Below are 23,995 nucleotides of genomic sequence, written 5' to 3'. Positions count from 1 at the left end.
TCTGCTGTACAGCAAAGTGATTCAGTTATACATATACATCCATTCTTTTTCATATTCTTTTCCATTATTGGTACCACAGGATATGGAATATAGCTCCCTGTGCTATACAGTAAGACCTTGTTGTTTAACCATTCCATTAAAAACATTATTTCTTAACCTTCGACCCCTACTTACGAGCTTAGAGAAGCAGAAGATTTTATCTTCTAGGCATAAAGAAGTTTCATATTCTTAGAATCAGAATCAGTTTCCCTAAAGGGTGAGGACTTTTGCTAATTTAAAATTTTGAATTGGATAGGATTATGGGCAAGAACCAGCCCTCTCAATGAACCTTAATGATTCTATGCCTACACAAGGAAAATTTAAATAGTTTTCCATTAAACATCTTTCTCCCCCAGAAGCTACTGTTTTTTTTGCCACTGTTATTGAAAATATCACAAGGTCAATTTTCAATACTACAGTTTAACAAATACTTGCTCCATCAAATAAGCAGCCTGATAGAATCCATTTAATTTTCTCTACCATCATGTAGTAATCACATTTTTATTGCCCTTACCTTGTATTATCTAATCTCATAATTCTTTCACTTAAAAGTCACTGCAGAAAAGTGCATGTAGTTAGGAATGAAGTTATTCATTAAAAAAAAAAAAATCACCCCCCTCTTCTTTACACACACATTTAAAGAGGAGATTTTGGGATGAACTTTCTGAGTTACTTTAGCTAAAAAATAAATAGTTAAAAAAAAAATTCAAGGTCAGTTCATTTCTTTCTCACAGACCACCAGGCAATTCTAAAGATCCCTTGTTTTTTATACCTCTTCCCATGACAGATTATCCACAATAACTTCTCCGAAGAATGTTATAAACTAATGTTGCTCTGGACTACCATAAGAATAGCTTTTAGTTTTTCCTTGGATTATATATAATCCTCTCAATAATGTAAATGTATTTTAAAATAAGATTTCTATTATGGTTAACCCACAATTATCCAAGATTAGAGTAAGTCAAACTAGAAATATTCTTTTTGATTCATCCCAGATTCTAAGTTACTCTCAGCTCTTAGTAAACAGGGAGTACACAAGATGTGAAACTCAAACTCAAGTATTCAGGACCCTGAAAAAAGCTGAGACTACTTCTAATTTAAGTTTGGTGAGGGAAAGCTAATCATTTGTAATGCATTTATACATATTGCTCCCATCCTGCCCATAAGCATTATTGCCAAGTTCCTTAACTGTTCTAGAAGTTGTTGCTGAGGTATTGCCTTATGGAAACTTTGTAATACTTTCAGTGATAATGCCAAACTTAGGTTTATATTTCTTAAGGAAATTGTTTATATCAACTTCCAGTTAGTTCAGTTAGTAGGAAGTGGAAAGATCACAGAAGCAGTTATTTTTTAACTCAAAGGATCTATCAGTTTTTCAAAGTCAATGTGTATCTTGTCAGACAGGAACTACTTTCCTCTCCCTCTTTTAAAGAGGGGAGTTATTTTGGCATTTCCTTACTACCAACCTTTTCATTCGTTATCTAAAACGTTTACCAATGAATTTTTTACAGATGCACTCTTCCCTGCGATTGGGTTATTTTCTGTTAATACAGATGAGATCTAGAACCGGTAGTTCCTTTCGAACACCAAGCTAATTCAGCTTCCCCGGGTTTGAATCCCTAAATTCCCACAGCTATGCCTACGTTCAAATACACAAACTGCCCAGTAGCTCTGCCCTTGCAAACAAAAGCTTGTGGTGGCTGCAGGCTCCGCGCGAAACCTCAAGGTGTATTGTAGGTCCTGGACCAGCAGTCACCCCACACAAGCCTATCACAAGAACAGCTCCAGGCTCTGGGAGATTAAAACTCGCAAGCAGTCAAGAAAGAACCCCGACTGGGCTAGTCCAAGCGAATCGGAGCCTTATAAACTGGCCAGACCAAGGAGGGGTGCACGACACCGGAAGAGAGGGGAGAGCCCCTAAAGAGCATGAAGAGTTGCGGGGGACAGGCTGAAATCCAGGGAGGCAAGGTAGCCCCCGCGCACTCCTTGGCAATCGGTGGACGCCACAGGCAGGTACCCGTCCAGGTAAGAGAGAGATCCGGCCTCCGGTCCTCAAGCGCCCGCGAGATCGCCAACTCCGGCCGCGGGAAGCGGCTCGGGCAGATGGAGAAGCACACGCGCCGCCATCCCCACCCCTCACCCAGTCGCTCACCGGTGCTGCAGCCCCACGAGTCCCAGAGTGATCACATGCGGCACATCTAGCTGCGTGGGCCACTCTCCTGAGGCGATGCATCCGAACACGCCACATTCCTCTCGGATCCCCAACTCCTCCAGCTCCATGTCGCCGCCGAAAGCACGTGGAGGGACCCGCCGCTGCGGCAGGGGTCTAAGCACCAACCAGTTGTTCGTTCGGCCTGTAAGCCTCAGAAGCTCGAGCCAGCTGCAGCCGCTTCCTAACCAGCGGCTCGACCCTCGCTACTGCGGCGGCGCGTGCTTTCCCTAAGTGAGAGTGATTAGCTCGCGCACCGCCACCTTGCCCCGCCCCTACAGGCCCACCAATGACCGAGGACGGAGGGAGAGGCTCCACGGCTGAGGGGCGGAGTCAAAGGCCCTGTGGGGGTGGAGCTAGCCCTCCACCGGAGCCCTGGGGGAAGATCATTTTTCTGCACGTGGAAATCTCCGTTATTTTCCAATACCCAAGACTGAGATGATGAGACTAGCGGGGTTAACGTCATTTCTGTCTTAGAGGATGTAAATTTTGTATGTCCCTCCCCACATGCTTTCCCCCAGGCCGTCACTACTTGGTATGCTCTAACCTCTGAGCCACTCTCGCTGCCGAGGAGGGGGCCAAGTCAGCGAGCTGCTGTAGGGTGGGGAGGGGCCGCCAGTGCGCGCCACTTTTCCTCTTTCCTGTAACTGCGCCCGCGCAGGGCGGGGTACGGTCTGCGTCGCTGCGCCTGCGCGGCGGGAATCTTGCGGAAGGCGCTAGCTCCCGGAGTCCAAGTTCCTCTCGATCCGCAGAGACCCCCGAGGTTCCGTCACCGCGGTGGTGCTCGAAGAGACCGCGAGGGGGCACTCTAGGTTACGCGGCCCCGGCGGGGGCGTGTCTGTGGGCCGTGCCTCCTTTCCCCGCCCCGTGAGCCTCTCTGATCACTCCTCTTTTCCAGAGTCCTGCCTCTCTTCCTAGAGCTGCCGCTGCTTCCAGACCACTCCGGATAATGGCGACAGCCGAGGGTGAGTAACAGGCGTCCCCAGGACTTGGGACTCCCTGCCATCCACGGTCTTCCTGCCCCTCTGCCTTGAGCTCGAGGGTTCACGCCGGCACGTGCGCGCTCCGCGGCCCCGACGGCAACCTTCCCCGGGCAGAACCCGGTCTCCCTGCACCCACCCCACTAGGCCACTGGGCTGGCGGGCACGTGGCCCAGGCGCTGCCGAGCGGTGCGTCGGAAACAAAGCGCTCCCGGGCCTCCGAACTTTCTGAAACATCCAGAACTGCTTCTGGGATGGGGAAAAGGCGCAAAGGGTCATTAGGAAGAGAAATGGCCAGGGGTTGGAGACGTGCTTGGAAATCGCGTTTGCCATCAGTAGATATTGCAAAACAATCGCAGAAGCATCTAGTGTTGACTCTTGAAACCAAAGTCTTGCTTTCTCCTGTTAGGCTAATAATAACCTGTTATTCCAGAAAGTTAATAATTGAACCTTCTGAAAAATTTGCTATTTTCTGTGCAGATTTTGTGTGTGTTTTTAGCCTTTTTATGCCAGTGATGGCTTTGGAGAGTTACAAAACCACCAGGGAAAAGTTTCCTTCCTTCACTTTGCACTTATTATATTACATATTTGTATAATCATTTTGGCCACTCGTGATTAGGATACTCAGGAAAGATCGTTTGTGCTACTTTTACTGTAAAACGTTTTCCCCCATCCCCCATACTTACGGTGAACCAAATTCCTTGTGTTGGCCAGTCACTACATTCTCTTCCACATAGAAAAATTAAATTTAGGTAAAAAACTATAGACTGAACAAAATGGTCCTGATAACAAGTAACAACTCCATAAAATCAATGCGTTAGACCAGAATTTTCCCTGCCATACCTCTAAACTGACAGATCTCTAAAATCTTTGGTCTTCCACTTCCTTCCATCTTGCATTTTTTGGGGGGCAGGTTAATTATTCCAAATTTTCACTTTTATGGTTTCTAAATGGCACTTCATTGCCCAAAAATGTTCTCTGGCAGTGCGAAAGCTATTGAAATCTATTCTGAAGAACTTTTCATTCACATTCTGCATACTGCTTCCTTCCTACCTCTTCAACCCTTACTTAGGGTTTTTCTCTCTTATGAATCCTAAGCCTACATTCCAGGCAGGTTAATTCACCAAGTTTACTCTTCTCTATGTTTGTTTTTGCTGTTCCTTCTAGAACAGTGTTGTCTAATAGAAATATAATGTGACACTCTATGTAACTTTGTTTTCTAGTAGCCACATTTTAAAAAGTAAAAAGAAACAGGTGAACTGATTTTTAATATATATTATTTAACCCAATATATCCAAAGCAGTATCATTTCAACATGTAATCAATATAAAAAATTGTGATTTTTGCAAACTTTTTTTTCATATTGAAATTCACTGTGTATTTTACGCTTAACTTACATCATTTCAATTTGAAGTAGCCACATTTCAAGTATTTCATAGCCACATGTGGCTAGTGACTACCTTATGGGACAGCACAGTCCTAGATGTTCTTACCTCTTTGTGGAAGTTCTGTACTTTTCAATACTCTTAAATGTCAGGTCTATGAATTATTCTCAGTCCTCATCAATCTCTTCTGAATTCATCTATGAATTTGTAGCAGGCATTTTGGCACTTATAGCAAATGTCTCCTATGATGTTACGTTATTTCTATCCATTAGTTGAAATTCCTACCCTGTTTGAAAATTAAGTAATAAATACCAATTCAGGGAATTCCCTGGCGGGCCAGTGGTTAGGACTCCTTGCTTCCATTGCAGGGGGCACAGGTTCGATCCCTGGTTGGGGAACTAAGATCCCACAAGCCGCACGGCGAGGCCATATGTAAATAAATACATACATACATACCACTTCAAATAAATCGAGAGAGAGGAGCAGTAGATACAAATTATCTAACCCAGGCAACATCTTAACTTTCCCTTCTTTTATCCCTCATATTGAGTCAATTGTTATAAAAACTTTTACCTTTTAAATATCTTGAGTCTTACCCAACTGCTTTTTCTTTAGACCAGGACATTTCTTGCCTGGATTGCTGCCACAGCATCGTAAGTGGTCTCTCAGTCTCTAGTTTTCTTCCACCCACCCCTTCCTCATTTCATTCTCCACACAGCAGCCATAATGGTCTTTCTAATATAGAAACTGTCATTTTACTGAAGTACTTAAAAGCTTTATAGTTGCTCCTAGGATAAAGTGTAAATTCAGTCAGCATGGCTTGTGAGACCCCAAGGGTGAGTAGTGAAATGGGAAGGAAACAGTGTTTCAGGCCTAGGGAAGAGCATGTTAGAAGCCTGAGAGGAGGATATAGAGATTCAGTTACAAAGTTGGAGTTCTAGGAAGGGAATAGAGAAATCTGAATTTGGAGCCCTGAGCTGAGACTCCATTCTTGGAAAGACCTTTTAAACCTTGTCAGTGAATCAAGTCATTACAGTAAGAGGATGGGAATTCATCCTCTGAATTAGGTACCCTGCAGTGGCAACTATTAAACTGAATTGTAACTGTTTTGTTTAATCGTTACCTTCATTAACTGGTGATGTGATCCCTGCCCAATTCCTCAGGCTTATCTCCTGCCTTCCCTTTCTACTCCTTAGCTGCTACCGGATCCCATGCCCCACCCCTTCACCCCCCAACAGCAATGTACACACACAGTCCTCCAAACATACTGAAGTTCTGCCAGGTGCTCTTTCATCCCCTGGTCTTTTTCACCACCAGTCTCTACCCCTTGCCGTCTTCCAGCTAAATTTTGACTATTCCTCAGATCTCAGCCTAATCCTCACTTTGTTCTAGACTTCTTTCTTTGACGTCTAGACATCAGAGGTTAAGTTAAGTGATCCTGCTATGAACCTGTGATCCCATAGTCTGTGTTTTTCTCACATTATACTTACTATGATGTTTAATTTCAGCTTCCCTCAGACTGCAGTCACTTGAGAGCAGGAACTTGGTTTACTGGTACATCCCTAGTACCTGGCACATGGACACTAAAAAATGCAGATACTGAGAATGAGTCGATGTTCTGGGAGAATGAGGGGTGATTTCTCCTCTTGGAAATTTTAAGTCCTTAAATGTCTATTATCTCTGATCTTCATCGAAATCATTCTTTCTAATGACCCAAGTCTACTTTTCTTTAGGTGTGATGACCTGCATCAAAATCGGATTCTCTTGTCCTTACTTCTCACAGTTTTCTATAGCTGTTAGTGAGGAGAGGGGATCAAGGATGGGGGGGTGCTTCCAAATGGGCTAACTAAAGTGGGTGGAGGAGGTGCCTCCTCTTGCACATTAACTTGAAATCAAGAAACACATCTGGGGCTTCCCTGGTGGCGCAGCAGTTGAGAGTCCGCCTGCTGATGCAGGGGACACGGGTTCGTGCCCCGGTCTGGGAAGATCCCACATGCCGCGGGGCGGCTGGGCCCGTGAGCCATGGCCGCTGAGCCTGCGTGTCCGGAGCCTGTTGCTCCGCAATGGGAGAGGCTACAACAGTGAGAGGCCCGTGTACCGCAAAAAAAAAGAAAAAAGAAACACATCTGGCTGAACTTTCCCATTTTGCCTGCCATGGAAAGCAGAAGACGGGAAAAATACAGCATTTTTTTACCTGCAAGCTAGTTTAGTTATTGTATTGTGAGAACATATATGAAACTACTCATGTTGTTGCATTAATTTTAATGTATTTTAACTAATTCTACTTCAGTTTTGCTGTGAGAGAGGCAGGTTGATAGTGAAAAGAGCACGACACAGCATTAGATATTGGAAGACAAGGTTTTTTCTGGCTCTGCTCTTTCTTAACTGTATGACCTCTACTTTTTGATACTTAGTTTCCTAATCTATATAATTATTTACATAATTAAAATTCGTCACAAAATTTTATGAATGAAATGTGATGATGATGCATTAAAAATTGTAGAATGTAAGGTTCTATGCAGATGAGTTCATTTTTATTAAAATTATTTAATTATGCTATGTTCTGATTCATCATTCTAGACAATTTAGTCTTCTGAATTATCTTCGCTACGAAACTTCCTGAAATCTGATGTTTCTGTTTTATTTCCACAGTACTGAAGATTGGTAAAAAACTCTATGAAGGTAAAACAAAAGAAGTCTATGAATTGTTGGATAGTCCAGGAAAAGTCCTCCTGCAGTCCAAGGACCAGATTACAGCAGGAAATGCAGCCAGGAAGAATCACCTTGAAGGAAAAGGTGCAATCTCAAATAAAATTACCAGTTGTATTTTTCAGCTGTTACAGGAAGCAGGTGAGTGGCTCTCCCAGTAGCCTCCCCCTTCATGTTCTTTCTCACATATACATACTGGTCCTTTTCATCAGGAAATGACATTATTTGGATAAATAAGATGTTGATAACCAGTTGATTTTTTTTTTTCAGTTGTTATAGGAAGCAGGTAAGTGACTCCCCCTACAGCCTCCTGTACCACTCTGATCTCTTTAATGGGGAGATGGCATTATCTGGTTTAACAACATGTTTGGGGATGCCTCACATGCTAAACTTATTTAAATTAAACCAGAAACTTAAATTTCACTGTAACACTTTACTTGGTTTGGAATTACTTAAGTAGTATCATTCAGTTAGTTAAAAGGAATCTTAACAGTTTGCTACAGTCTTTGTCTGGCATGTATTTCTGTAGCTTTCCTCTGCTAGGACATCTTAGGAGAGGCTTACCTATGAAGGAACTTAAGGAACTTAACCTGTGAAAGAAGCACATTCTGGTGTTTGGCAGCTCTAATTGATGAATTGAAATTTAGTCCCTAAAATTCTATATAAATTTGCTCCACCCATTGGAGATTATACAGAACTTCAAATCCCTCTTCTACTTGAAAGCCCTAAAAAGTAATTGAATACTGCAACCATGCCTTCTCATCCTGCCATACCCCAAGTGAGAGATTTGGACTAGATCAAGATCTGCAGGGTTACCTCCTGCTCTAAAACTGAATGAAGACGATTTCCAATAGAGAAATCTATTCAAAAGACGAAATTCAGATCAAAACATTCTGTGGAGGGCGTTTGGAGTGAAAGAAGGGAAATTAGGATAACAGTTTTTCTGCAGGGATTCAGGCAAAAGCTGATTGGTCTGTAGTGTATAAAATCTCAGCTAGCAAAAGATTTGAGCTCTTTGCCTACAGTGTAAGAGATGCTGTGCCTTGGATCATTCAACGTGTGAAGCCTCCAGTTCCTTATCTGTAAAGTAAAAGCTTTGTTCTGTATCATTCCAGTTCTAATTTTACAGTTTAATATCATTGTCTCCATTTACTTCCAATATTCCCAGTTGCCCTCACATTTCTTAGATTTTTCCAGTAAGCATTAATCTTAATTATTAGTAATTAAAAATTAATTAATTACTCTTTCTTAACTCCAAAGGGGAATTTAATACCTTTGTTTCCAGTGAAGATAGATCTGCCTTCCACAAAATAACAAGGTAATTCAAGTTAAACCCATTCCGTCAATACAGAATAGGTTCTTGAGTAGTTTTGCCTCTTCCAGAGTACCCTGTTTCACATTTTTAATTAGTGTGTAAAAAATATGTTCACTTGACAACCTAAATTGTCATCCATATTATAAATCCCTCTATGCACTGAGGGTGAAAATATTGCTGTAAATTTAAAGCACCTCCCTCAGTTCATAAGTAATACAACCCAGGATTTTTACTTCAAGGCCTCCTTGATTGGTGGTTTCCCAATGACTGAGTAGATTTCTAGAGAGAGCATCAAACTAATATTAGGTTTCTTTTGCAGTACAAATAAGTTGCTCCATTTTTTAACCTCACAAGTTGTCTCCTCCCCATACATATTAAAATGGTTTATAGTTGCTAACACTATAAGCTGTTAACAATACAACTAGCTTCTGTGCCCCCATAGTAATTGTACCCATCTATGGGATCATATATATGCATTTAAGTAATGGGGGATAAGTACAGGCCCAAGTTTTTATTTGCTTATTTAATAAGGCACCTATTCAGTGTACTTGCCAGGGCTTAAGGACAGGTGAATTAGGGTGATCCAGTTTTGACTCTCAAAGTCCTGCATGCAGCTGGGAAGGTTGGTCATCCACGTGAAGTACTCCAGCAGTCATCTGTTTGGCACACTTAACATAGCTAAAACTTACTGGGTTCACAAGAAATGCTGAAAGGTGTTTTCCAGGTTTTATATACTGTGGGAAATCTAAGGTTTTAAAAACTCTTAAACAGATGATTAGTTTTAGGGTATGGATTAAGAGTTCTGTTAAGCCTTATATAATTTTTACTTGCTAGTAGTTAAATGCTATGTCTAATTGACCATCAGTGGTCTATTTAAAACTGCTTTCTTGGGGCTTCCCTGGTGACGCAGTGGTTAAAAATCCACCTGCCAATGCAGGGGACATGGGTTTGAGCCCTGGTCCGGGAAGATCCCACATGCCACGGAGCAACTAAGCCCGTGTGCCACAACTACTGAGCCTGTGCTCTACAGCCCGCGAACCACAACTACTGAGCTCACGTGCCACAGCTACTAAAACCCATGCGCCTAGAGCCCATGCTCCACAGCAAGAGAAGCCACCGCAATGAGAAGCCCGTGCACCGCAATAAAGAGTACCCCCTGCTCGTCGCAACTAGAGAAAGCCTGTGTACAGCAACGAAGACCCAATGTAGCCAAAAATAAAATTAAAAAAAATAATAATAAATAAGTTTATTTAAAAAGTAAAATAAAACTGCTTTCTTTATAAACAGGCATATATTCCAAATTAAGATATTTCTAGAAATTCGAATGGAAAAAGCACCAGAATGAGAATCAGTAAATCATAATTCTAGTTTTCTCTTTGTCACTCATGAGCAAACTGTAAAAGACTGTATTACACATGCTGTACCTGAATTTTGAAGTTCCTGAATTTAGTCTCATTACTAAAAAAATCAAAATTTAACCTTTTAAGTTTCAGTTCCCTCCTGCACAGAAACACACTATGATTACATTTTGGTGTGATAGCAGTGATATGACTAACAGTCTTGGCAGTTGTTAAACCACAGGTGGGGAGCTGGGCAACCTTAATAGAGGGATAGCGCCAGCGCTGTCATACTTAGCCATTGTAATTCAGAATGTGAAATGACATTTACATTTTCTTAGTAGTCTTGATAGGAGTTTTGAATTTTGTAAACAACTGAGACTAATGGGAGGATTTCTTTTTCTCACCGTATGAAGCCATGGAATTTGCTTTAATGATTAACACGTATAATAGAAGCAATCATTATATCATCTAAACTGAATCTCTTTTTTCTTAGTAGCAATTTTTTTTTGTTTTAATGTACAAGATCATTACTATAAGTTGATTCTGTGGTTTTGATTCCCTTAGATATAGGGGAGGACTTTCCTCTGAGTAACAGTAACTGTTGTGTATATTTGAACAATAGATTTGGATACTAGTCTATCAAGCTTGATAGACAACTGAGCAAATATGACTACTAGGTAACAAACCTAAAAAAGAAGAGCTCTTGAGCTTCCCTGGTGGCACAGTGGTTGAGAGTCCGCCTGCCAATGCAGGGGACGCGGGTTCGTGCCCTGGTCCGGGAGGATCCCACATGCCGTGGAGCGGCTGGGCCCGTGAGCCATGGCCGCTGAGCCTGTGCATCCGGAGCCTGTGCTCCGCAACAGGACAGGCCACAGCAGTGAGAGGCCCGCGTACCGCAAAAAAAAAAAAAAAAAAAAGAAGAGCTCTTAAACCCAGACATGTACTTACCACCTCAAGTTAAGGATTGATTTAAATCATCTGCCTGCCCATGAGCCCAATCATTCATTAAAGGTTAAAATGGCCTAAATATTGACACTTTTAACATTCTTCCCCAGAGTTGCTGTTCGTGCAGCATACAACAATGTATTTATTTATTTATAAATTTATTTATTTATGGCTGCATTGGGTCTTCATTGCTGCACAAGGACTTTCTCTAGTTGCAGCAAGTGGGGGCTACTCTTCATTGCGGTGAGCAGGCTGCTCATTGTGGTGGCTTCTCTTGTTGTGGAGCACAGGCTCTAGGTGCGCGGGCTTCAGTAGTTGTGATGCATGGGCTTAGTTGCTCAGCGGCACGTGGAATCTTCCCAGACCAGGGCTTGAACCCATGTCCCCTGCATTGGCAGCTGGATTCTTAACCACTGCGCCCCCAGGGCAGTCCACAATTTATTCTTTTCCCTGTTTTAATTGCATCTTCCTGGTCAAACCCAGAGGGAATGTGGAGAAAACGGTACAGGTTTAAAAACTGGATAGTGCATTTCAGGTCCAGGCTCCATTACGGATTGGCAGCATGACCTAACTTGTTAAGTTACTTAACTGCTGTGAGCCTCTACTTCTTTCACTATAAAATGTGAATAATAATGCTACCTCAAAAATTTTATGTATGGTTAAATGAGATAATATGTAAAACACTTCGGGGACTTCCCTGGTAGTCCAGTGGCTAAGACTCCGTGCTCCCAATGCAGGTGACCTGGGTTCTATCCCTGGTCAGGGAACTAGATCCCACATGCATACTGCAACTAAGAGTTTGCATGCCGCAGCTAAAGATCCCGTGTGCTGCAACTAAGACCTGGTGCAGCCAAAGTAAATAAATAATTTTTAAATAAATAAATAAAACACTCAGCATGATGCAGCATGACACTCAGCAAATAAATAAACAAAACACCCGCGTGCTGCAACTAAGACCTGGTGCAGCCAAAGTAAATAAATAATTTTTAAATAAATAAATAAAACACTCAGCATGATGCAGGGTTTCTATAAACGTAGGTTCCCTTTACATATGGATACATACATATGTACATACATAGATAGATACATACATAAGATCAAAGATCTTCAGTCCTTTCCTGATAAGAAAAATTTGACCTTATTAGAGGTTTAGTTGGGGATTGGAGGTACTAATATTGTAGCCCGAAGATGAGCATTATTATGTTAAACCCATGCAGGTTTCCAGGAGATACTTTAATTCACGTTAGTGCTATGATGTAATAACACGTCTAGGAGAGGCAGTATTGGTGGTTAAGTGAGCAGTGTAAAGAGTTCAGACAGTGTGGGTTAGAAACCCTGCTTTACCTAGTACTAGCTGACATAACTCCTGTGTCTCAGTGTTGTTATCTGTTTCACTGGATGAACATCATACCTTATCAGGTGCTATGAGGATTAAGCAAAAAGAAAATAAATTGATAATGCCTGACCTAAAGTAGGTCTTGCAAATTGTGGTAAAATACACACACATAAAATTTACCATGTTAACCATTTTTAAGTGTAGGATTCAGTGGCATTCAGGTACACTGACAATGTTGTGCAACCATCACCACTATCAATTTCTGGAACTTTTTCATCATTTCAGACAGAACCTCTGACCCATTAAACAATAACTCTCCCCTGATAACCTCTATTCTACTTTCTGTCTCTATGAATTTGCCTGCTTTAGATACCTCATATAAGTGGAATTTTCACCTTTATTTTCACCTTTATTTCACTCGGCATATTTTCACCTTTATTTCACTCGGCATAATGTTTTCATGAATCATTCATCATGCTGTAGCATATATCAGAATTCCCTCCTTTTTGTGACTGAATAGTAATTCATTGTACGTAAACTACATTTTGTCTGTCCACTACACTCATCTGTTGTTAGACACTTGGGTTATTTCCCCCTTTTTGGCTATTGTTAATAATGATAGTGTGAACATTGGTGTACAAATATGTTTGAGACCTTGCTTTCAGTTCTTTTGTGTATATACTTAGAGTGGAATTGCTGGATCATATAGCTTATAATACATTGTAACAGCTATAAGAGAGGTTGTTATTTTCCAAGGCCACCACGTAAACTAGCTCTTTATCTTAGTTTTCCAATAACAGTTTGCTTAAGAGTGAACAGAGGACGGGCAAATATTTTCTTTGCTCTTGGACAAATTGGCCTCCATGTTCCTGCTGCTACCTGTTGAATGCTTTTTTAAAGGACTCTTTGCTTTAAATATTGAGAGAAAAAGGCTGTCCAGAATTTACGGCTGTATCTGATTATGATAAATAGATTAATATTTTACAAGGCCCATATAATCCCAGACCATACAATGAGAATTCTGCCACCAGATCTGATTTAGAGATAATTTAGTGCCACTTAGTCATGTGCCTTGTGCAAAGTTAGGTGCACAGTGGCAGAGGAGATAGTATTTTTTGAACAAATGAATGGTGGTAAAAACATTGGGACCCAGATTTTTTGATCCAGCTTGCCTTGCAACATTAACATGAAATATTCCTGAATATTTTGATAAGCAGTAGAAAGCCATATTAATACTTTTTTTCCCTACTTCTGCCTTTTTAAAAAAATTTACATTTGTTTTTGATAGTGCCATTTAAAGGTAATGCATTTGGCTACATAGGCTTTTTGTTTTGTTGTTTGTAAAGGGTAGAGTTTTATTATGCCTCAGATCTCCCTTTTTAAACACAATTTTAATGCTTTTTTTTCTTTTTGTCATCAATCTGTAGGTATCAAAACTGCTTTCACCAGAAAATGTGGAGAGACAGCTTTCATTGCACCTAAGTGTGAAATGATTCCAATTGAATGGGTTTGTAGAAGAATAGCAACTGGTTCTTTTCTCAAAAGAAATCCTGGTGTCAAGGAAGGATATAAGTTCTACCCACCTAAAGTAGAGATGTTTTTCAAGGTAATTATTTTATACCTCCCTGTCTTACTATAACATAGCAACAAGTTTATTACAAAGTCAAAAGATTTAAATATTATCAAAGCTTTTGATACTACAGTTGTCATTCCAGAAATATTTGTCAAAAATGTACACTTTAATTAGCAATGATAATTCAGATTTTTAAAAGAAAACCTTTGAAAATCTGCTTATCTTATTTTGGACCAACGTGACTAACAAAATGAAGAAATTAAAATTAGCAGTTACGAGTCACTGGGAGAGCCTTTCACAGAAGCATGGAGTGACACTTTGTCCTCAGGAAAAGGTGTTTTTTGTTTTTGGAGGTGGGTTGTGGGATCTTAGTTCCCCAACCATGGATTGAAGGCGTGCCCTAGTCCTAACCACTGGACAGCCAGGTAATTGCCAGGAACAGGTTGGTGGGAAGCCTGGGTGAAGAAAAGAAGATGAACACAAGAACCAGGTTCAAATCACCTGTACTCTTTGAACCCTATTAGGTGAAGCCAGAGTGAGGCCTTCACATAATGAGATTGAACTACCTGTTTTCTAAAAGGAAAACCAGTAGAAAGATTAAAGAAAAAATTACTGTTATCTACAGTCGTGTGGCTGACAGGGTCTTGGTGCTCCCGCCAGGTGTCAGACCTAGGCCTCTGAGGTAAGAGAGCCGAGTTTAGGACATTGGACCACCAGAGACTTCCTGGCCCCACGTAATATCAATCGGCAAGAGCTCTCCCAGAGATCTCTTTCTCAGTGCTAAGACCCAGCTCCACTCAACGACCAGCAAGCTCCAGTGCTGGGCAGCCCATGCCAAACAACTAGCAAGACAGGAACACAACCCCACCCATTAGCAGAGAGGCTGCCTATAATCATAATAAGTTCACAGACACCCCAAAACACAACACCAGACACGGTCCTGCCCACCAGAAAAACAAGATCCAGCCTCATCCAACAGCACACAGGCACCAGTCCCCTCCACCAGGAAGCCTACACAACCCACTGAACCAACCTTACCCACTGGGGGCAGACACCAAAAACAACAGGAACTATGAATGTGCAGCCTGTGAAAAGGAGACCCCAAACACAGTAAGATAAGCAAAATGAAAAGACAGAGAAATACACAGCAGATGAAGAAGCAAGGTAAAAACCCACCAGACCAAACAAATGAAGAGGAAATAGGCAGTCTACCTGAAAAAGAATTCAGAGTAACGATTGTAAAGATGATCTAAAATCTTGGAAATAGAATGGAGAAAATGTAACAAATGTTTAACAAGGACCTAGAAGAACTAAAGAGCAACCAATGATGAACAACACAGTAAATGAAATTAAAAATTCTCTAGAAGGAATCAATACCAGAATAACTGAGGCAAAAGATGGGATAAGTGACCTGGAAGATAAAATAGTGGAAATAACTACTGCAGAGCAGAATAAAGAAAAAAGAATGAAAAGAATTGAAGACTGTCTGAGACACCTCTGGGACAACATTAAACGCACCAAGATTCGAATTATAGGGGTCCCAGAAGAAGAATAGGAAAAAAAGGGGACTGAGAAAATATTTGAAGAGATTGTAGTTGAAAACTTCCCTAATATGGGAAAGGAAATAGTCAATCAAGTCTAGGAAGTGCAGAGTCCCATATAGGATAAATGCAAGGAGAAACATGCCAAGACACATATTAATCAAACTATCAGAAATTAAATACAAAGAAAAAATATTAAAAGCACCAAGGGAAAAGCAGCAAATAACGTACAAGGGAATCCCCATAAGGGTAACAGCTGATTTTTCAGCAGAAACTCTGCAAGCCAGAAGGGAGTAGCAAGACATATTTAAAGTGATGAAAGGGAAAAACCTACAACCAAGGTTACTCTACCCGGCAAGGATCTCATTCAGATTTGACGGAGAAATTAAAACCTTTACAGACAAGCAAAAGCTAAGAGAATTCAGCACCACCAAACCAGCTTTACAACAAATGATAAAGGAACTTCTCTAGATAGGAAAAACAAGAGAAGGAAAAGACCTACAATAACAAACCCAAAACATTAAGAAAATAATAATAGGAACATACATATCTATAATTACCTTAAAAGTAAATGGATTAAATGCTCCAACCAAAAGACATAGACTGACTGAATGGATACAAAAACAAGACCCGTATTTATGCTCTCTACAAGAGACCCACTTCAGACCTATGGACACATACAGACTGAAAGTGAGGGGATGGAAAAAGATATTCCATGCAAATGGAAATCAAAAGAAATCTAGAGTAGCAAATCTCATATCAGACAAAAATAGCCTTTAAAATAAAGACCATTACAAGAGACAAAGAAGGACACTACATAATGATCAAGGGATCAATCCAAGAAGAAGATATAACAATTGTAAATATTTATGCACCCAGCATAAGAGCATCTCAATACATGAGGCAAATGGTAACAGCCATAAAAGGGAAAATCGACAGTAACACAATAATAGTAGGGGACTTTTAACACCCCACTTTCACCAACGGACAGGTCAACCAAAATGAAAATAAGTGAGGAAACACATGCTTTAAATGACACATTAAACAGGATGGACTTAATTGATATTTACAGGACATTCCATCCAAAAACAACAGAATACACTTTCTTCTCAAGTGCTGATGGAACATTCTCCAGGATAGATGATATCTTGGGTCACAAATCAAGTAAGTTTAAGAAAATTGAAATCATATCAAGTATCTTTTCCAACTACAATGCTGAGACTGGATATCAATTACAGGAAAAAAATTGTAAAAAAATACAAGCACATGGAGGCTAAAAAATACACTACTAAATAGCCAAGAGTTCACTGAAGAAATCAAAGAGGAAATCAAAAAATACCTAGAAACAAATGACAATGAAAACACGACAACCCAAAACCTATGGGATGCAGCAAAAGCAGTTCTAAGAGGGAAGTTTATAGCAATACAATCCTACCTCAAGAAACAAGAAATATCTCAAATAAACAACCTAACCTTACACATAAAGCAATTAGAGAAAGAAGAACCAAAAAAAACCCAAAGTGAGCAGAAGGAAAGAAATCATAAAGATCAGATCAGAAATAAATGAAAAGAAATGGAGAAAATGATAGCAAAGATCAATAAAACTAAAAGCTGGTTCTTTGAGAAGATAAACAAAATTGATAAACCTTTAGCCAGACTCATCAAAAAAAAAAAAGAAGACTCAAATCAACAGAATTAGAAATGAAAAAGGAGAACTAACAACTGACACTGCAGAAATACAAAGGATCATGAGAGATTACTACAAGCAACTATATGCACAAAATGGACAATCTGGAAGAAATGGAGAAATTCTTAGAAAAACACAACCTTCCAAGACTGAACCAGAAAGAAATAGAAAATATAAATGGACCAATCACAGACACTGAAATTGTGACTGTGGTTAAAAATCTTCCAACAAACAAAAGCCCAGGACCAGATGTCTTCACAGGTGAATTCTATCAAACATTTAGAGAAGAGCTACACCTATCCTTCTCAAACTCTTCCTAAATATAGCAGAGGGAGGAACACTCCCAAACTCATTCTGCAAGGCTACCATCACCTTGATACCAAAACCAGACAAAGATGTCACAAAAAAAGAAAACTATGGGCCAATATCACTGATGAACATAGATGCAAAAATCCTCAACAAAATACTAGCAAACAAAATCCAACAGCACATTAAAAGGATCATACACCATGATCAAGTGGGGTTTATCCCAGGAATGCAAGGGTTCTTCAATATATGCAAATCAATCAATGTGATACACCATATTAACAAATTGAAGGATGAAAACTATGTGATGATCTCAATAGATGCAGAAAAAGTTTTTGACAAAATTCAACACCCATTTATGATAAAAACTCTCCAGAAAGTAGGCATAGAGGGAACTTACCTCAACATAATAAAGGCCATATATGACAAACCCACAATAAACATTGTTCTCAGTGATGAAAAACTGAAGCCTTTTCCACTAAGATCAGGAACAATACAAAGTTGCCCACTCTCACCACTGTTATTCAACATAATTTTGGAAGTTTTAGCCACAGCAATCAGCGAAGAAAAATAAAAGGAATCCAAATCGGAAAAGAAGAAGTAAAACTGTCACTGTAGATGACATGGTAGTATACATAGAGAATCATAAAGATGCTACCAGAAAACTACTAGAGCTAATCAATGAATTTGGTAATGTTACAGGATACAAAATTAATGCTCAGAAATCTCTTGCATTTGTATACACTGATGATGAAAAATCTGAAAGAGAAATTAAGGAAACACTCCCATTTACCATTGCAACAAAAAGAATAAAATGCCTAAGAATAAACCTACCTCAGGACACAAAAGTCCTGTATACAGAAAACTATAAGACACTTGAAAGAAGTTAAAGATGATACAAACAGATGGAGAGATATACCATGTTCTTGGATTGGAAGAATCAACATTGTGAAAATGACTCTACTACCCAAAGCAATCTACAGATTCAATGCAATCCCTATCAAACTACCACTGGCATTTTTCACAGAACTAGAACCAAAAAATTCACAATTTGTGTGGAAACACAAAAGACCCTGAATAGCCAAAGCAATCTTGTGAAAGAAAAACAGCTGGAGGAATCAGGCTCCCTGACTTTAGGCTATACTACAAAGGTACAGTAATAAGACAGTATGGTACTGGCACAAAAACAAATATAGATCAATGGAACAGGATAGAAGGCCCAGAGATAAACCCATGCACTTATGGTCATCATATCTTTGATAAAGGAGGTAAGAGTATACAATGGAGAAAAGACAACCTCTTCAGTAAGTGCTGCTGGGAAAACTGGACAACTACATGTAAAGGAATGAAATTAGAACACTCCCTAACACCATACACAAAAATAAACTCAAAATGGATTAAAGAGCTAAATGTAAGGCCAGACACTATAAAACTCTTAAAGGAAAACATAGGCAGATCACTCTATGACATAAATCACAGCAAGATCCTTTTTTACCCACCTCCTAGAGTAATGGAAATAAAAACAAAAATAAACAGATGGGACCTAATGAAACTTAAAAGCTTTTGCACAGCCAAGGAAAACATAAACAAGATGAAAAGACAACCCTCAGAATGGGAGAAAATATTTGCAAACAGAGCAACTGACAAAGGATTAATCTCCAAATTATACAAGCAACTCATGCAGCTCAATATCAAAAAACATCAACCCAATCCAAAAATGGGCAGAAGACCTAAATAGACATTTCTCCAAAGAAGATATACAGATTGCCAACAAACACATGAAAGGATGTTCATCATCACTAACCATTAGAGAAATGCAAATCAAAACTACAATGAGGTATTACCTCACACCAGTCAGAATGGCCATCATTAAAAAAAATCTAGAAACAATAAATGCTGGTGAGGGTGTTGAGAAAAGGGAACCCTCTTGCAGTGTTGGTGGGATTGTAAATTGATACAGCCAGTATGGAGAACAGTATGGAGGTTCCTTAAAAAACTACAAATAGAACTACCATATGACCCAGCAATCCCACTACTGGGCATATACCCTGAGGAAACCATAATTCAAAAAGGGACATGTACCACAATATTCACTGTAGCGCTATTTACAATATCCAGGACATGGAAGCAATCTAAGTGTGCAGCAACAGATGAATGGATAAAGAAGATGTGGCACATATATACAATAGAATATTACTCAGCCATAAAAAGAAACGAAATTGAGTTATTTGTAGCAAGGTGGATGGACCTAGAGACTGTCATACAGAGTGAAGTAAGTCAGAAAGAGAAGAACAAATACTGTATGCTTACACCTATATATGGAATCTTAAAAAAAAAAGAAAAGGAAAAGTCCTGAAGAACCTAGGGGCATGACAGGAAAAAAGACACAGATGTAGAGATTGGACTTGAGGACATGGGGACAGGGAAGGGTAAGCTGGGTCGAAGTGAGAGAGTGGTATTGACATATATACACTACTGAACGTAAAATAGATAGCTGGTGGGAAGCTGCCTCATAGTATAGGGAGATCAGCTCGGTGCTTTGTGACCACCTAGAGGGGTGGGATAGAGACGCAAGAGGGAAGGGATATGGGGATATATGTATACGTATAGCTGATTCACTTTGTTATACAGCAGAAATTAACACAACAATATAAAGCAATTACACTCCAATAAAGATGTTAAAAAATAAATAAAAAGTACAATTAGCAGTTATTAGGAAGAAGAGAAAAGTAACAATTTAGTAAATTTTTAAATCTATTATTGAAGAGTTTGAGGTAAAGGCTAATAAGGGGACCTTTTTATATTATTTTTTTTTTTGGCCACACTGTGTGGCTTGTAGGATCTCAATTCCCCAACCAGGGATTGGACCTAGGCCACAGTAGTGAAAGCCTGGAATCCTAACCACTGTGTACCAGGGAACTCCCAAGGGATCTTTTTATAGTCTAATACAGAAAAACTGTTATTCTCAATGTTTCTTATAATCAAAAACATACAATAAAGGATGTAGGAATCACGGTCATGAATTTGTATTGGTTTTCTTTATTGAAACTGCTTTTTTCTTTTCATCTTTGTTTATGCTGTTAAGTATATTTCTTCTATTTCAGAAGCACTGTTATTGTTGCTTTTTATTTTATTTATTTATTTATTTTTTTTATGGGCTGCGCTGTGCAACTTGTGGGATCTTAGTTCTCCAACCTGGGGTTGAACCCAGGCCTTTGGCCGTAAAAGCACGGAGTCCTAACCACTGGACCACCAGGGAATTCCCTGCTGTTGCACTTTTATTCAGTGAACTGCACAGCTTAAAGCATTGTCTTATAATTATACAAATCAAGAATCCATAAAAGAAAAATTTCATGTTCAGTTGGGACACTACTTAGAATAAAATGAAAGTATTTTATTTTTTCACGCATCTCTTTACTTTGCACGAAGTCTCTTGAATTATCAAGTAATGTCACTGTGGACTTATAGTCTTGTATGAATTCTTATCAAAAATAAGGTCAGGGGATTATGAAAGTTGCACTCTCGAAAGATTTTGGGGACTAAAATGTGTTTTGGCCTTCTTACCATCTCTGTTGCCTCTGATTAAGGAAAGATAAAAATCACAAACTTGTATTTAAATTATTTACATATGGAAAGCAAGTTCTTTACAAATACTTTATGACATAGAATAAGTTACCCCAAAATTTTGAATTTTAAAGTAGCTATTGAAGATAGAAGAGTTTAAAATGATTGCTGTGAATTAAAGGGTATTTTAAACAAACATCAAATATTTAAAGAAAATGAATATTTCTGAGGAATTTATCATGCTTAAGGGAAAAAGGACTTCAGTTTATCTGAAAAAGTTCAAAATGTTTGTATTTAATTGTACTTCTATACTTTTTTCTCAGGATGATGCTAATAATGATCCGCAGTGGTCTGAGGAACAGCTAATTGCTGCAAATTTTTGCTTTGCTGGACTTGTTATAGGCCAAACTGAAGTGGATATCATGAGTCATGCTACACAGGCTATTTTTGAAATACTGGAGAAATCCTGGTTGCCCCAGAACTGTACACTGGTTGATATGAAGGTACAAATGAAATGGAGTTTTGAAAGTAAAGGTTATAACCGAGAAATGTCTTTAGTAGTAATTTTGAAAAACTCTTTGGTGATGTGCTATTTCTAGATTGAATTTGGTGTTGATGTAACCACCAAAGAAATTGTTCTTGCTGATGTTATTGATAATGATTCCTGGAGACTCTGGCCATCAGGAGATCGAAGCCAACAAAAAGACAAACAGGTAGGTAATGCTTCAGGTTTTCTTTAATCCTTTGCAAGATCAGGCTGGGATAGAGGAGAAAGGGATGATGGGAGGAAAAGAAAAGTCAGTTATTGTTACTTATGATATGAACCTGAGTTGTTGATTGCTATTTATTTTTAAAGATAAATATCTCTTATGTTTCATATATCATGGAAAAAAGATAGGAGTGATACTTTACATTTATGAAGCAGATTTCTCATTTATTATTTTAATAGACTCTCACGCAGAGTAAGTATTATCCTTGTTTGGCTAATTGAAACCTAAGGCTCTAAGATGATAGATATCTTCACAGTTATAAGAGTTAGTGGCAGATCTGGAACTCGGGTCTTGCAGATCTTATCAGGCTCCATATCTGCTCTTTCCTGTGAAAAACAAAATTAGGGCAAGACCCTCTCTATACTTAATATGTAAGAATTGTCAGGGCAGCTAGTTGTAGTTGCTAGTGTAGTAATTCAAATGAAAATACAAGTATACATCACTATCTGAAGTTTCTCTAGTCTAATTCGGAAATCAATTTGTTGACTCACATTCATTTTCAGATATATCCTTTGCTATGCAAACTCTTCATAATCTGTACCCAAAACTCAGAAACCAAATAATTTCAGATAGGAAGAATATTACTAATGGAATACTTTACCCAGTCTTCTTTTCTATCAGAAAATTCTGGCTCTTTGAACTGACTTAGGTCTGGGAATTGGGTGAGAGGTAGTGAGTCTCTATAATGGTGGCTCACATCAGTCATCTCTGCTTACTAGATCTAGTTGCAGGTGTTTTTTGGGGGAAGGAGTAGGGGGAGTTCTTGCACATCTAGTAGTTGTATTCTAAACTTCCTATCTTATTTTCTAGTCGTATCGTGACCTCAAGGAAGTAACTCCTGAAGGGCTGCAGATGGTAAAGAAAAATTTTGAGTGGGTTGCAGAAAGAGTAGAGGTAAACCTTTTGTAATAAATCAGTATTGTATTGTATGTTTTTCTCCAAGAAAATCTTGCTTCAAAAAGAAAAAAAAAAATGAGAGGGTGCAGTGCTTTTCTTTTTTCCAGTGACTTTAAAGAAAGGAGCACCTTTAAAAAATGTACCAGCTAAACTATCCTCACTGGCATACTGGAACTCCCTGCTATGAAACTGGCCAGTCCTCATCTCCCAAATCCTGTTGGGGAAACCTGGAATCCTTTCCTCCCTGCCCCCTATAGGAGAAGCCTTACATTTCCTACCCACCTCTCCACTGCTACTCAGAGTTCTACTAGCAAGAGTTTAGAATTGGAACTCCATGTGACATTAAAATGTCACTCTAAAATTTATGGTATTATTATTAGTATAATTCCATGGAAATTGAATGGGGTTTATGGTTATCCAAGGGTAGTAACTACTTTTTAGAACATCATTTCCATAGGAACATGCATTTTGAATTCCAAGCAACTAACTTAAAAAGATTTATAATATGACTTCTATTATGGCTGATTATACCTTAAAACCCCCATTGAACAGAATGTACTAAAAATCTTCAATGACATATTTTATATTGTAGCTTCCTGAATATTAATTAAAAGGTTTGAGTATTTATCCTTGCTTTTTATTACAATAGTAAACAATTTATCTGATTAAAAATCTTACTCATTAGGTCTTAGTTATGAAGACCACTTTCCTTTATATAGAGAGGTTATTTTGAAAAATAAATCCTCTATCATTTTGTTCTGCTTCTCTGTCTTAAATTTGGTCTATTAAAGGAAATATTGTGGCAGGTTGTAATTTTACTATAAGCTATAGCTCTGTAAACTGACTATTCTTACAGTACTCATTCCTATATTTATTCATTTTTGTCTTTGCCTTCTTTTGCATATTCATGTTTTTCTTTTCCAGTTGCTTCTGAAACCAGAAAGTCAGTGCAGGGTTGTAGTACTGATGGGCTCAACCTCTGATCTTAGTCACTGTGAAAAAATTAAGAAGGCTTGCGGAAATTTTGGCATTCCCTGTGAACTTAGGGTAACATCTGCCCATAAAGGACCAGATGAAACTCTGAGGATTAAAGCTGAGTATGAAGGTAAATGTAGAATAACTGGAGCATTTCAGGAAGTTCTCCTGATTTTGCCCCAAATTTTATATTTAGACTAATAATGCTGAAAAATAGTTTCACCACATTCCAAGGGAAAAAATGTGATATTCTAGGCTTTCATGATGTTTACCTCCAAAAGTTTTAAGGTGCTCTAGGAGCTTATAAAACAGAATGGACCAGGGAGAAAGAACTGAAAATGCAAGCATGGGAGGAAAATGAAGACTAGAATTAGTCTTTATCTAATCCCCTCAAGCATCGTTTCTAATATGCTCCAACAGAAGA

The 23,995-nt window shown here is 39.1% G+C and overlaps 2 protein-coding genes across 4 annotated transcripts in view; one reads left to right on the top strand and one right to left on the bottom strand.

Annotated features, from left to right (window-relative positions):
* Window positions 1-2,446, bottom strand: part of PPAT (phosphoribosyl pyrophosphate amidotransferase) — a 37,128-nt gene extending 34,682 nt beyond the window's left edge. For 2 of the 3 annotated variants that reach the window (XM_060012475.1, XM_060012476.1), the window contains exon 1: window positions 2,192-2,446. In XM_060012475.1, coding sequence (XP_059868458.1) covers window positions 2,192-2,319 — 128 coding nt within the window. In that variant the 5' untranslated portion in view covers window positions 2,320-2,446. The remainder of the gene's footprint in view (window positions 1-2,191) is intronic. The other variant, XM_060012478.1, reaches the window with a different exon arrangement.
* The window catches only part of PAICS (phosphoribosylaminoimidazole carboxylase and phosphoribosylaminoimidazolesuccinocarboxamide synthase), a 53,330-nt gene that overhangs the window by 18,079 nt on the left and 11,256 nt on the right, over window positions 1-23,995 (top strand). The window contains exons 8-14 of the mRNA XM_060012473.1: window positions 3,147-3,213; window positions 7,266-7,463; window positions 13,686-13,864; window positions 21,253-21,432; window positions 21,529-21,642; window positions 22,510-22,593; window positions 23,521-23,701. Of these exons, the coding sequence (XP_059868456.1) occupies window positions 3,147-3,213; window positions 7,266-7,463; window positions 13,686-13,864; window positions 21,253-21,432; window positions 21,529-21,642; window positions 22,510-22,593; window positions 23,521-23,701 (1,003 nt within the window). The remainder of the gene's footprint in view (window positions 1-3,146; window positions 3,214-7,265; window positions 7,464-13,685; window positions 13,865-21,252; window positions 21,433-21,528; window positions 21,643-22,509; window positions 22,594-23,520; window positions 23,702-23,995) is intronic.

This window comes from Delphinus delphis, chromosome 5, assembly GCF_949987515.2.
Source record: "Delphinus delphis chromosome 5, mDelDel1.2, whole genome shotgun sequence".
Taxonomy (NCBI): Eukaryota; Metazoa; Chordata; class Mammalia; order Artiodactyla; family Delphinidae; genus Delphinus; species Delphinus delphis.
The sequence above is the reverse complement of the archived record's forward strand: the minus strand, read 5'-3'. Positions and strand labels throughout refer to the sequence as shown.